At 42.1% G+C, this 13,703-nt stretch overlaps 1 protein-coding gene across 2 annotated transcripts in view; it reads right to left on the reverse strand.

Moving 5' to 3' along the window:
• Nucleotides 1–9,756, reverse strand: part of ST18 (ST18 C2H2C-type zinc finger transcription factor) — a 100,959-nt gene extending 91,203 nt beyond the window's left edge. The window contains exons 1-4 of one of the 2 annotated variants that reach the window (XM_054985980.1): nucleotides 9,579–9,756; nucleotides 7,918–7,933; nucleotides 4,208–5,001; nucleotides 533–667 (exon numbers count right to left, since the gene is read on the reverse strand). In XM_054985980.1, the coding sequence (XP_054841955.1) occupies nucleotides 533–667; nucleotides 4,208–5,001; nucleotides 7,918–7,933; nucleotides 9,579–9,741 (1,108 nt within the window). In that variant the 5' untranslated portion in view covers nucleotides 9,742–9,756. The remainder of the gene's footprint in view (nucleotides 1–532; nucleotides 668–4,207; nucleotides 5,002–7,917; nucleotides 7,934–9,578) is intronic. The other variant, XM_054985979.1, reaches the window with a different exon arrangement.
• Nucleotides 9,757–13,703: the final 3,947 nt, after the last annotated feature.

The following is a 13,703-nucleotide window of genomic DNA, read 5'->3' on the forward strand; positions in this document are numbered from 1 at the left end:
TCTTAGTAAAACCACACTTAAGATCGAATACACTATTCCATGGATGAAAGGATCTTGGATCTTTCCCACATTCCCCTTTCACCAACAGCAATTTCCAACTCAAGGAAAGTTTATTCCCAGAACTGCAGGGCCTGTGTGGATTAAGAAACACATGTGAGGAGGCTGTAGTGGGGAGTGGGAAGTGGATAAAATTATCCTTTCCTCCATCTGTGGTGCTGTGCTGATGTAAGAAGTAAAAAGGAGAAAAGGCTCAACAAGATAGATGTGACTCCATGGACAACCTGCTGAGGAACAAAAGCACGAACAACAATTGCTTGTCTTTTTGATCCCCAGTACCACTGTAGCCTCCTGAGCCATATGCCTGTTAGACCACTTGGGTCCTGCAACCCTGGGAATAAAATTTCCAGGAGTTAGAAAGGACTGGGGGGAGGGGGGAAACTGTGGGAAAGATCCACAACCACCAGGGCCTTCTGCTGACAAACCACTTTCATTGCCACAATGTACATTTCTGTATGTAAGACATGATACTTACTTTCAAGTGGCACTCTCACTTTATGTGGACAGCCAGAAAGACTACGATGGTGTGGATACAATCCAGTTACATGTCCTGTGCCATCACATCCTGGGATGGGACATTTAGTCTCCCTCTTTTCAGGCCTAGGCAAGTCTGCAGTAAAATGAAATGAAGACATTGCCTGACCATTGCATTATACCAGGCCAGCTAGTTTTAAGACACAGGATGAAGGCATAATGGATGCAACTTCTGGTCAGTGTTAGAGTAAGCTGAAATGCTAGGAACCTTCTACAATCCTGGTTTATACAATTATTGTCGCCTTTTGTGTGAAAATATGTGGTTGCAATAATATTTGCTTCACTAGCCAACAAACTAGAAACATTCTTGAACGGAAAAAAATCTAAGGAATATTAAACGTCAAAGTGGAAATTTTAGTGTAATATGGACTACATGCAGAAGTAAAGGAATGTGCAAACAACTGATCAAAACAGATTTGCTAGGGGAGGTGAAATTGACGGAGTCGTGGGAGGCAAAGAGGAAATTAACAAACCCTCTGAGGAGTGATGTTTGCTGGCTCTGTAGAGAGGTGAAATTGACAGAGCCTTTCTCTCTGTTTTTTAAATCTCTGTTTCCTGGCTAGCATTGTGTCTCCCTGCGTTTGAGCATTCTTGTGTAAGATGTCTTGTGTAGAGACACTCTCAGACAATAAATAAATAAATAAATAAATAAATAAATAAATAAATAAATAAATAAATAAATAAATAAATAAATTCACACCCAACCTCTCATTAAGACCCTTTGGCTTCATTTGTCATCTTTGCATTTGGAAGTACTGAGTTAAGGCTCCACCTATGCATTACAAAGTCCCTTTGTATGTTGAGGAACAACATGAGGATCACATGTGCAATGGGAGTTTTGTGCCTCCCAGATGCCCACTGGCTTTTTCTTTGCAACCAAAGCAGGCAGGGAGAAGCAGCTTCAGTAAACAACCTCCTGGAGCTGCTAGTGGTTCTGTTGTTATTTTTACAATGGATCCAACAGCAGCTCCATGAATTGGTTTGCAGATGTGAAAACAGCAGGGTGAGAGGTTAAAGCTGCTTTTTCCTGCTGCTTTGGTTGCAAACAAAAAAGAACCAGTATACATCTGGGAGATACAAAACTCCCATTGCATGTATGATGCAAAGTCCTTGTTTTGTTCCCCAACAAACACAATAACTTTGTAATGCATAGACGGAGCCTTAATGAAATGCTCACTACTGCCATGCGAGGATATTCTGGCCACTCGCTCTTCTGAGCTGGCCTAATGGCTTGTGTAGGTGATAGGATTTCCCCATACTATAGGCTATGACTAAACCAGAGGAGCCTCTAGTCAACTCAGGGCTAGGATACTCTGTGGGTGCACCATCTATCCCGATTACACTGTTATTTTAGCTCAACATAACAAGGAAACAGGTGGTTAATAAACCATCAGTGACCAAAAACCAGAAAAGTTCAGGGGCAGCAGTTATAGCATGGCAATGATCATCAGAAACTATGTGATCCTGTTGTAATCCACCTTGGACATCAGTGAGAAAGGTGGGCTATAAATAAGTAAATAAATAAATAAATTCCATAGGCAGCCTATAGAGGAACAGAAGCATGGGTGACAATTGTTTGTCCTTAATCAGCCTTGCATAAATTCTGACTCTAAATATGAATTAGACAATAGAGAAACAAAGTACAACAAAAAAAATTATCTGTGTTTTCTAAATATCTTCAATCTATGTGACCTGTCAATATATAATGCACAAACAAAAACTTTACTGGGGATATTTCTGTCAGTGATAAATGAAAAAGGGTTATTAAAAGGCTGCCATTACAACCAATAAAAATTATGGGGGGTGGGGGGTGCTGCTTTATTTTTTCTGCCTATGTTGGGTCCCACTTATGTTTCAAATAAATAAAAATAGGAACCTGTAACATAAAAATAATACTTTCTTGGATATAATATGGTTTTGCAATATTAATTCCAGTGATGGTCTTTCGTTTTTGGGGGGGCGGGGGGGGAGGTTGAAATAAAAAATTGATATTTTCAAGTGAAGGCAAGTGCCCACAAACCAGTGGTTGGATCATGGGACCTGTATGGGCAAAAACAATTGGGGCTGAAATGATGAGAGTTTGAGTGAAAACTGGCTGAATCCATCCCCTTTTCAGAACACCACACCTTTTTATATCTCTGGAATTTATGGCAATGTGAAATTATTTGCACAATCCCAATAGAAGCCATTAGAATACTGTCCTTGCTTCCACTGATATCAGGGAAGTGAAAAATATTCTTTCCTTCCACTGACTTCTTAATTTTAACTATAGCTGAAGACCTCTTGTAAGAAAATGTTAATAAATCTGTGAGGGCCCAATCCACTGGTGACATGCTTCTCATGACAAAGTCAATAGGTTTGAAACACCCTGTTCAGGGAAGTGTGACTGATATAGGTCTGAAGGAGATTTTCATGCTGTCATAGAATTCAATAGGAAGTGAATCGCTTACTAGGGATATGTAATCCAGGATTTGTGAACTGGCAAAATATCTAGTTTTATGATGAGCTGGCATAATCTGGCTACACCAGATCACTTTGAAGACTTCTGAATCATATACAGGGAGCTGAACCATAATGGGCTGGATTAGTCAGCTGCATAACCCTTGTGGAGAAAAAGCAGGTAGCCAGTAAGCAAGCAAGAAGTGGCTGATGTGAAGTGAAAACAACCTTTGTGCCATGGTGCACATCTGGCTGGGTATGGTGCAGGAGCTACCAAGCAAGTGAGAAGTAGCATGAAGTGGAGGTAAGCTTTGCACTGTGGTGTGATGTTGGAGGGACAGGAGGCAGCAGGCAGAGTGGATGGATTCCCATCCCACTCCTCCATCCCTGCCTGAGCTCCAAAATAATTTTCAAACCACCGGTGGCCAACTTTCAAACTTTGTGGCTCCAGCAAGCATCACACACATGTATACACATGTACACACACACATGTACACACACACTTACTTTAGTTCGGGAGGAGTCTTTGGTTCGACATTGGGATTCTCTGGTTTGATATAGGTTTCCTTGCTGTAGTTTGGTTCTGTTGGGCTTTGCTGGTTCAGCTTGCATTAGGAGTGGGACTTGCATTGGGACTGGCTTGTGGCCAGAGGTTGCCTTTGCTTAAGATATCCCTTTGCCTGGAAAATGTTGGAAATGCTTTTCCCATAGGAACAATAGAGAGTAGGTGGAAAAGTTTGTTCAGGTGCCCATAGAATTGGACTTGGGGTCCAATTTTCCTGAAAGTTGGAGTTCTCAGTGGACTGGAAGGAGTAAGTTCCCTGCAAATTTGTTGGAGTTTGCTTGAAAAATCCCCTCAGCACACAAACTCCTGATAGTTTTCCTCTTAAGGAACAATGGCTGGGTAAATTCAGGAGTCTGTAACTGGATTAGACAATCCGACCCAGATTTCAGAGGTACTGGATTTTTTTTGGCATCCCTGAAACCTGGATTGGATCAGCCACATTTTTTTAGAAGCCTAAAATTAACCAGAGCTGAAGGATACACTAAAGTACTCAAATTGCTAAAACAACCAGTTAAAATGTAAAACACTGTCACTGTGAAATTTAAGAGTAAGATATTTACCAGATGTGTAAACAAATGTACAATCTACTATAAGCAAAGAAAGTGAACTTACGTTTGTTGTTATAAATTGGTCTACCACCAAGGTCAATTAATTTGGCTTGTCTTCTTTCACCAGCAACATGCTCCAATAGGAACCTGTCCAGCTCCTTGTAAGTGCTATGAAAGATGTGACCTTGCTCTGCCTGCAGAGCTATTGCTTGTTCTAACAAACTCAGGTTTTGTTTTGTTTTGTCTAGATCAAATGACAGTTCTGTGTTTTCTGACAGGCACTCATCTTCCTCGCTGTCTGGAAATGGATTCTGAATTCTGCTGTTGAACGTCTCATCGTGGGACTCTTGTGATTCTTGCAGCCCTATTTCTGAGTCACAAACCATTTCAGAGTTCTCAAAATCTGTTCCTTCACTTTTGATTCCTGGTGCTTTTAGGGTATCTTGCTGTGTACATCCTACAATATATTCTTTATTTAAAGGAAGTTTTATACTTGTATCTTCAGAGAAGTTTGAGGAACTATCCCAGTCATTGTCCAGAATTTCAGAACTGCTTTCATTATCCCCAGAGGAACAGTACTGTGAATCAGAAGCACCAATTCTATCGTTTCCTGCTGATGAGTTAATCATGAGACATTCATCAACATTGTTGTTCTTGATTTTTAAGGACTGGCTGCCATTGTCCTTTAGTTTATCACACTCTTGGTGATTTGGTGCATCTTTTGCTATTTTTTCAAAGCTAATTAAAGATCTGGACATGAGGTCCTGGTAGCTAGTGTAATTGTCCTTCTTTTGATGCACATTTTCATGTACATCCAAATTAGGACTAGCATTGGTTGGTGTTGTAATTCTTTCTTCTGTATAGGAGGTGGGGGAGAGAAAGCACAGAATTAAAATAAATTTTTTCAAACAAATATTAAGCACAATCCACTTATTTACAGATTAGTTCTATTTATATCAGTGAGGTTACTCTAGTGTAAATTATCTGAAACCAAATTTACTCTTTGTCAAGATCTCTTCCATGAACATAATACATCTAGAATCATATTTACAGAGCATTATTACATCATATTTTGTAACTTTTTTTTACCAAAGGTCAATTAAACAAACTGTTGTTACAAATGCACACAAAAACGCTCCGTGTAATGTGTTCATTTCACAAGTGGATCAGTAAGTGTGATTCAGATGTGAGTATGGTACATAAACAATCACGTATCTGCTTCACCACGCAGGTTTGTTCTTAATGGTATATTAATTTAAGCATTACTAGGGGAAAAAGTACTTTGCCCATGCACGTTTTGCGGTATAATAGCCTCATCCACATAGTTGGATATTGTGCTATTATTTTCTTGCGTAGATGAGTCAATTTAGGACACGAATGATTGCCATAGCACAATGATAGTGAAACTTCATATAACAAAATGGTACAGTATGGTCAGTTTCTCCATGAAGTTAGGAACAGCCAACATCCTTATAATTACTCATTTTAGAAGTGATCTCTCGGTTCTACCATGGCACCAAAACGTATGAAAAAAATCATTGTGCTCTTTATAATCAGCAAATTGTTTAAGGCTCTGGTGGGAAGTCTTCTAATAAGGTGTCAGATGGTAAGGACAGAATAAGGCTGCATAGCCCCTGAGTACTAGTAGAACTTTATCCTGAAGTTGAGTTTTTATGCTGAGTACCAAATACACAGTCCCCATTTGCCTGAGCTCCATGCTGTTGCTGTCCATTATCCTCTCCCTCCTCCAGCTCAGCATGGCAGTACAGAGGGAGGGAGGGAGGGTACATGGGCTGCAGTGCAAAGATGACTGTGCTGTGAAGTAAGAAAAGTACCTGCTGTTCATTGAGGACATACCAATTTGTTTCTTTAGAATCATTGTTCATTTTATTCAAAACATGTGCACTCTGCTTTTTCCTCTTTGCAAAGTTCTCAAAGTGAATTATAAACATAAACCGAATATCACACCTACATAATATTAATTATTTACTTCATTTATACTGAACCTTTCTCCCTAGTGGGTACCCGAGGCAGCTCATATTGTTCTCCTTTTCTCCATTTTATTCTCATAACAACCCTGTGAGGTAGGTTAAGGCAGGCTGAGATGGAGCTACTGGCCCAAGGTCACCCAGAAACTTTCATAGCAGAGAGGGGATTAAAAACCTTCCAGATCTTATTCCAGCACTTTAACCACTACACCATAGCACTCTTACCACTACATCACATTGGCAGAAAAGATTTTTTAAAAACACAATACAAATTCATCAGCAGTACAAGAAACAAAATAATATCAGATAGGATGGACAGCCAAAGGCACAAAGGCACAAGGCAAACCTCCTTTATGTGGGATTTCAAAAGCCAGAGTATGACCAAAGACGGGTCTTTTATCCAAAAGTCACTCGTCTAACCTCTAAAAGCATGGGGGCCCAGAGAAAGACCTCAGGAAATTACCTCAAGTAATATAATTGTGTATATTTTCGGCTTGTGTGTTTTTCATTATGCACACTTCTACTTACGACTCCATTCCTTCACAGTGACAACGGGAAGCAATGAAGATGACATGGTCACTACAGCCAGCTTCGGTCTACAGCCCAGCCACTGGATTTTGAACCAACCAAACTTTCTAAATCCTTTTCAAGTACAAATGTACATATAACACACTGCAGTAATCAAGCCATTAGCAAAGCATGGATAACTGTAGCTAGATAATATCTTCTCACAAAGGGGCACAGCTGGTTCATCAACCATTCAAGTTTTTATAAATAACACATGAATAAAAAATGGTAACCTGAGACCTTTGTCTTTTCCCTTTGTTGTAGCCAAGAGAATGAGCTGTGATGTGCTGCAAATTTCTGGGCCAAACCACAATCACTCAGACACAGCATACCCTCACATTTCAATGTGGGGGTGATAATAATAGTGGTCTACCTTATAAGGCTGTTGAAATTAGTATTGTGAGGTTTGTGAAGTGCTTTGAAAACTGATAGTGCTTTATCAATAACAAGTATTAGTATTCCATAGAAATTTTACAAAACAGATGCTTTGGGTCACTTTTGGTTTAATGAAAGACCTTAATTATGAAAACTATATAGTTAGCAAGTTCCAAATAGCCATAGCAGTTACAACACTAAAGAATACATTAGATCACAAGGGGGAAAAACAGATTTTTCCAGTGATGAATAGATTCCCTAAAGGACAGGGAAAGACATGTGTATCCTGTGTTTAAGAAACATTCTTTTCGTTGAAATCACAGCAGGAAACAGTAGATAGTAAAGGATACAGGAAAGAGTGTTAAATGCGGAAAGACAATAAAGCCTTTTGTGTCTCATTTAATTTTTTCTAAGCATTTTCTTTTCTGACAAGGACACTCAAAAATACATCTCCATCATCTTCCTTTCTGGTAATTATCTCCCTAAAATCAACACTGGTCTGCCAGGATCAAGTAAATATTACCATAGTAACTAAAAGCATTTTTGGATGAAGGGAAGAATTTAGCCACAACACTGGCCCCTTCAATAATGCTGATTATAGGGTGCATTCTTTTGTTGGGATGTATTCAACATAAACTGGAACGTTCCACATTTTACTTTCTAGACAAAAAAAATAAGATAAACAAGCTTATAATAAAGGAGAAGATGGCCTGATCCTTTGCAAAATCTATGTCAGACCAACTCCAGGTTTAAATAATAAATTAAATATCATCTAAAAATGCAAATGAAGTTTTCTCTCAACCACAGTGAGCTATTAAGAGAAAGTGTAAAGGGTTATGATAATTTCAAAGTATTATCAACTACCGAAAACAAATAAAAAGCATTTTCAGCGAATATGTCCAATTCATTGAACTATTCTCTCAATCCACTTAACTACCCACATGTGTACAATAATGATTTATAGACATTATACCTAATTATGCATATTTGGGCTATGGTGGAGTGCCTAACAAAAGCTCTAGAAAGCAACAATTACCTCTGTTGCTTAGTTACATAGTTTAAAATATTCCTATTAAGTGCAGATTATTGTGGAAGGGAGGAGGAGGACACAAATGCACATGTGCCACCACAATGCATTTCACTTTACGTCTGCCAAACTGTTAGCATTTTGGGTCATTTCCAGTTTACATAATTGTCTGGTTCAACTGTTTGTTATACATTAAAAGAAAATATTTATTAATTCTTATGTTCTTCCTTCAAGAAACTGGACCCACACCAAAAGAAATGGCCTTTTGAACTATTTATGGTGAAGTGTTTTTTTGTTGCATGGCTTGAAACCTCCAGTGCAACTTTATTTTTAGAATTTGCAGCATCATGGATTGCTTTTTGAGTAGAACAAGAGCAAAAACTTGCTATGTTTTCCATTTGATAGAGGTATGCCTTTCAATTAAACGGAAGGAAGTAGCTTTATTCATAATTTTAGAGTAATATATTCTGCTCAGAGATGCAACCCAGGGTTGCCAGAACAGGGATTCTCTTTTCTATTGCTCTTATCTCGGCAGAAGGCAAACATGCCACACATTCTGTAGAGGAATAAATGTTTCTCCCATACAAAACCAGATTTAAGATGCTCAGAAAGCCCTGAAATAAAACAACCCCGCCACAAGCAATGGCCTGGAATCTGATTACTTTGTCCCTTCTCCTCTCCCCACATCAAACCATAAGGGAGCATGACATCATGGTAGCACTGGTGGTTGAGGACCTGAGAACATGGATCAGTGCTAACATATCCACATTTATATGAATCACCGTCCAACACAATATTCGGATGTCCTGCTGGGAGTAGAGCTGATCCCAATCTCACAAGGTCTTCCCAATTAAGCCCTCAGAGAGACTGCTTGTCATAAAGATAAACATTCTGGCTCTTTCAGTTACTTGAGACAAAAGGACTTCTGTATATGAAGGCTGTTTTACTCATTGACCTGTACACTGGATAGCCAATGTGGTGTAGTAGCTAAGAGTGTGGGATTAAGATGGGGGAGAGCTGAATCTAAATCCCCACTCAGCGCTGGTTCAGCCAGTGCAGCCATCATTTCACAGGCTAACCAACCTCACCAAGTTGTTGTGAGGATAAAATGGAGAAGGAGACAACAATCATGTATACTGTCCTTAATCTCTTAGAGGAAGGGTAAGATAGAAATGCAAGAACTGGAAAGAAAGAGTTCAGAAGGATCCATGGCTGGCAGTTTAACTTGGTTTGTTGAAAACACTAAGCCTTTCTCAATAAGCAATGGTTGACTTACATGGCACTCCTTCTTGACACATGCTACATTTGCTGAATCAGAAAGAGATGATATATGAGATACTTGCATTTACATGGTCATATTTATTTCTCCATTTCAACATACATAACAAAGCCAAATCACTCTAACTTCTTTTGGACAGCACACATGAAGATGATGGGGGAGGTATACATCCATGTGAAGTCAATGGTCCTTGATATACCTGCTTTGATGATACTCTTGTCATCTTGCTGTTCTATACTGTCTTCATTTTCACTTTTGCCTTCCACACAGGGACTGTAGTGACGAGGTTTCATTAACAGAGACTTTCGTTTGTTGACTGGAACTCCCAAAATCTGTTCCTCAGCTTTTCTCTTTTTTGCCATGGAACTTTTGTAGGCACTGCATTTATGCAGGTGTATCAGTAATGGAAAAAAGGAAAATGAAGTAAGTTACACAGACTTAATATCTTAATTTCAAGAAGAGATAAAAATGTGGTTAATATGATCAGATAAGTGGATCTTTTGTGTGTGAGCACGGATCTAAAGAGCAAGACAAACTCTGTTACAACATTACTCTTTCATTGTTATGAAACATCAGAATTAAAAAAAAAGCTTGAAACCATCCTTAATCCTGAGTAAACATATGTTAATGTAAACCCTGTTCTTGAGTAGACTATATCAACCTAGGAAGGAATAAGAAAAGATTTATGGTGGCTTGCTAACCCATAAGAAGAGCTAAAGTGAAAATTATAATAGCAGTTAATGTCAAGTTTGTTGGTTGTGCTCAGATGGATATGGTTTGAGAATATCAGTTTGATAGCTCTATTTTCCATCTCTGTGAATAAATAGCTTAGATGGATGAAAGTGAACTTTCAGTTCAAAGCTACTTTTCTGTACCTTTTTATACCTTTTGTATTGTTGATCTATGAAATGGGAACACAGCTGTGACAGACCCCGCCCCCTTCACTCTCCCGACTGTGAGGCAGATTTCCCCCCAAAATACGCTTCAAGGACCATGCTAATATTTGTGGTTTTGAAAGTGTGTATGTCCCACCCTGACATGCAGATATCATTAGCTCGGCCCAGGAACTTGATGGGGGAAAGCAGCAGCCCTCTTCCTTTTTGTTGGAAATGGCACTAGAAACTGAATAGCATTAAAAAATAAATAACATCTTTATTTTACAGGTAGGGATTGAGTAAATGTAGTCAGGGGACGGAAATGCAGCAGTAAAATTTTGTTGATATTACAGAATACTCTTTGTGCAACATACTAACTGGAATCCCTGAAGCTTATTGTCAGGTTCTGCCAAGGGCACCACCCGGTGAGATGCCAGCCTGCCTGACCTTCGCATTAAAGGACCTTCAGGGAATATGTGGGATCCCGCTCTGTGGAAGGAGGGGGGTATACCTCACCCTCACACCCTCTCAGTCTACTCGTAGGTCCCCGCAACCTGACCTTGTTCCGGCTGCCTTCCATGACAGCTGCTCCCATCCAGCTGTCGGTGGTGGTGGTGGTGGTGGTGGTGGTGGTCCTCCTCCTCCTCCTCCTCCTCCTCTCCACTGCTCACTCATTCTCTCTCTCTTTCTTCCACTCCACCACACATCTACACAACAACCCACCATGCCCTGTGGGTGGATTTCCCTTATATCCCTTCCCCCCTTCCTGGCTCCGCCTCCCAGCCATGGCCCCAGCACCCTAGCCACAGCCTTGGCTGTTGTAGGCAGTCACACCTGGTTCTGGCTGATTCCTTCTAGCCTGCCTGCAGGCTGGGGTCTGGCCCTGTGCTGCCCTTCCTCTACTGCAGGTAAGGCTGCTGACTGTCTTGCTGCTGGCTGGCTGTCCCTGCTTCCTGGGCTTTCTCCCTTTGGTCTGATCCCCTCCCGGTTGTCCTCACTCTCCCTGCCTGGGCTTCCAGCCTCCCAGCAGAGGATGGGGCTAGCTGGCTTCCACCTGCCCTTCTAGCCCTCTGAGGCTTGGGTGCTTCTTTACCTCCCTCTGTTGCTAGCAATTTTGGGACCTGGTCTGTTGGGGTGGCAGAGTAGCTGCCTCCTGGCTGTGCCCTGCCTGTTCCTCTTGGCAAGTCCGGGGGCTGAGCTTCAGACCCTGGACACACACACCCCTTTGCTTTGTCATGGCTGAGTCTGGGTCAGGTTCAAACAGCCAGGACATGAAGTCAGCATCCACATGCTGGGTCCCAGCTTGGTACCGGATTGAGAACCTGTAGGGAAGGAGGGAGAGGTACCAGCACAAGACACAGGGCTTCTGGTCCTTCACATGGTGGATCCACTGCAAAGGGGCATGGTAAGTTAACAGTATGAACAGGTTGCCCGCCAGGTAGTGCTGCAGGGCTCCGATGGCCCACTTGATTGCCAAAGCTTCTCTTTCGATGGTGGCATAGCGCTGCTCTGGGGGTTGGAGCTTGTGGCTCAGAAGAGGATGGGGGCGGGAGCCCCATCGTGCTCCTGTGTGAGAACAGCTCCCAGCCCCGTCTCTGAGGCATCGGTGGCCAGCGTGAAGGGCTTGCTGAAGACTGAGTTCCACAGGGTGGTGCTGCGGGACAGGGCGGTCTTCAGGTCCTGAAAGGCGCTGTCCCTGGCAAGGGTCCATTCTATTTGGTTCCTCATGCCCTTCTTTAGGCAGTCCATCAGGGGAGTGGCTCGAGATGCAAAGTGGGGTATGAATCACCCATAATAGCCTAGAAGGCCCAGGAAACGCTGCAGCTGCCTCTTGGTGTTGGGGTGGGGGATATTGGCTATGGACGCAACCTTATCCGGGGGAGGTCGTAGCCTACCCCCTCCCACGATGAAGCCCAGATACAGGAGTTCCTGGAACCCAAGCTGGCTCTTCTTCAGGTTAGCCCGGAGACCGGCTCTCCACAAGGCAGTGAGAACTAACTCCAGGTGTTATAGGTGCATCTCCCAGCTGGGGCTGAAAATGATAACCCAACTGAACCAAAAAGTGGGTCGCAAAGCCTCTGAAAGTGGGTCAGCCATTCCTAATGGCAGCTCCTGCCCTTAGCACCCTTCTTCTTTTCCAGTTTTTCACACTCTTGCCTTGCCCTTCTCCTTTGCAATATTAATGGCGGGGGAGTTGTCTGGCCACTACTAACTTCACAGTAGTAACTGGGAGAAGGTGGGGAGGAAGGCTAGAATGTAGATGGGAGCTGTTCAGTACATGGAAATGGTAGAGAAGGTGAGAGAAATGTGTGCAAGTGCAGTCTGTCTTGGCACTGCTTCTTCAGTGACCCAATTTCTTGCCACACCCCTACAACGCTTCACAGCCCTTCAGTGGGAGATGTACTGCACTGAGTTACTTGCCATCTACCTTTTTGCCAACATCTGCCATCTTCCTATATTTCCTCAACTCATCCCCCACCCCACCCAGAGCTTTTTCAATCTCTTGGACCAGCCCTGTGGGTCACAATATTGGAAACCACTGTGCTAGCAAACTTACTGTATAAACAAAGGAAAATCTGCTAGAGGGCTGAGCAGAGGTTGGATAGGGTCATTCATCCATTTCCCACAGGCTCACTGCGTTAGCAGTCAGACCTGCCCTCACATTATTAAGAAGGCTTATGAATATGGAATATTGCAAGTTCCTCTCCTTATGTGCTTTAAGTCAAAGCAGGCTGCCTGGCTAAGATGGAAAACTACTGAAATGTGAGCATGAGGTCAGACTAGCTTCAGCCCCCACCCTGGAGGTGTGCAGAACTGAGTAACAAGAGTCTCCAGTAGCTCTTGAGTTAATCTCGTCACCCACCCTGCCAATCTTCCCTGAGCCAATTTCCCCACCCGAATCACTCAGGGACTGATAAGCCTCACCCATCCAGCCAGCAGGAGTCATCAATCCTCTTTGTACACCTTTAGTTCCTCTCAGGAAGGCACACTCAACTCTTCTCAGTTCTATTGTCCCACCTCGGGGAAACAACCATCAAGTTATTGTCTTTGGGAGCAAGATGTCAATTTTGCCTCAGGATATGCTTTGCTCTATAATTAGGCTGTCCTGCCATGTGCTCATTGTGTCCTGGGACCCATGTATCCTCAGACTGCATGTCTGAGTCCCCTCTCTCCCCTTTCATGAGCCACTGGTTGTCCATGATGCTCCTCCATGGAACCATCTTTGCTCTCAAACTTCTCCTGGAACTGGTAAATACAACCCAACCCTTGAACTTCTCTTCCCACTTCCCTCACGGTTTCTCTAGTTAGCTCTGTGTGAGTGCTGTGTGTGTATTTATTGTGTGTATTTTGTGCCATTGATCTTTGTTATTTTATAAATTAAAACAACTCTTTTGGTTGAACATCTGCCTATTTTATTGAAAGAGTTCTCTAGAGGAAGGGATCTGTGT

Source organism: Eublepharis macularius, chromosome 7 (genome assembly GCF_028583425.1).
Source record: "Eublepharis macularius isolate TG4126 chromosome 7, MPM_Emac_v1.0, whole genome shotgun sequence".
NCBI classification, from domain to species: Eukaryota; Metazoa; Chordata; class Lepidosauria; order Squamata; family Eublepharidae; genus Eublepharis; species Eublepharis macularius.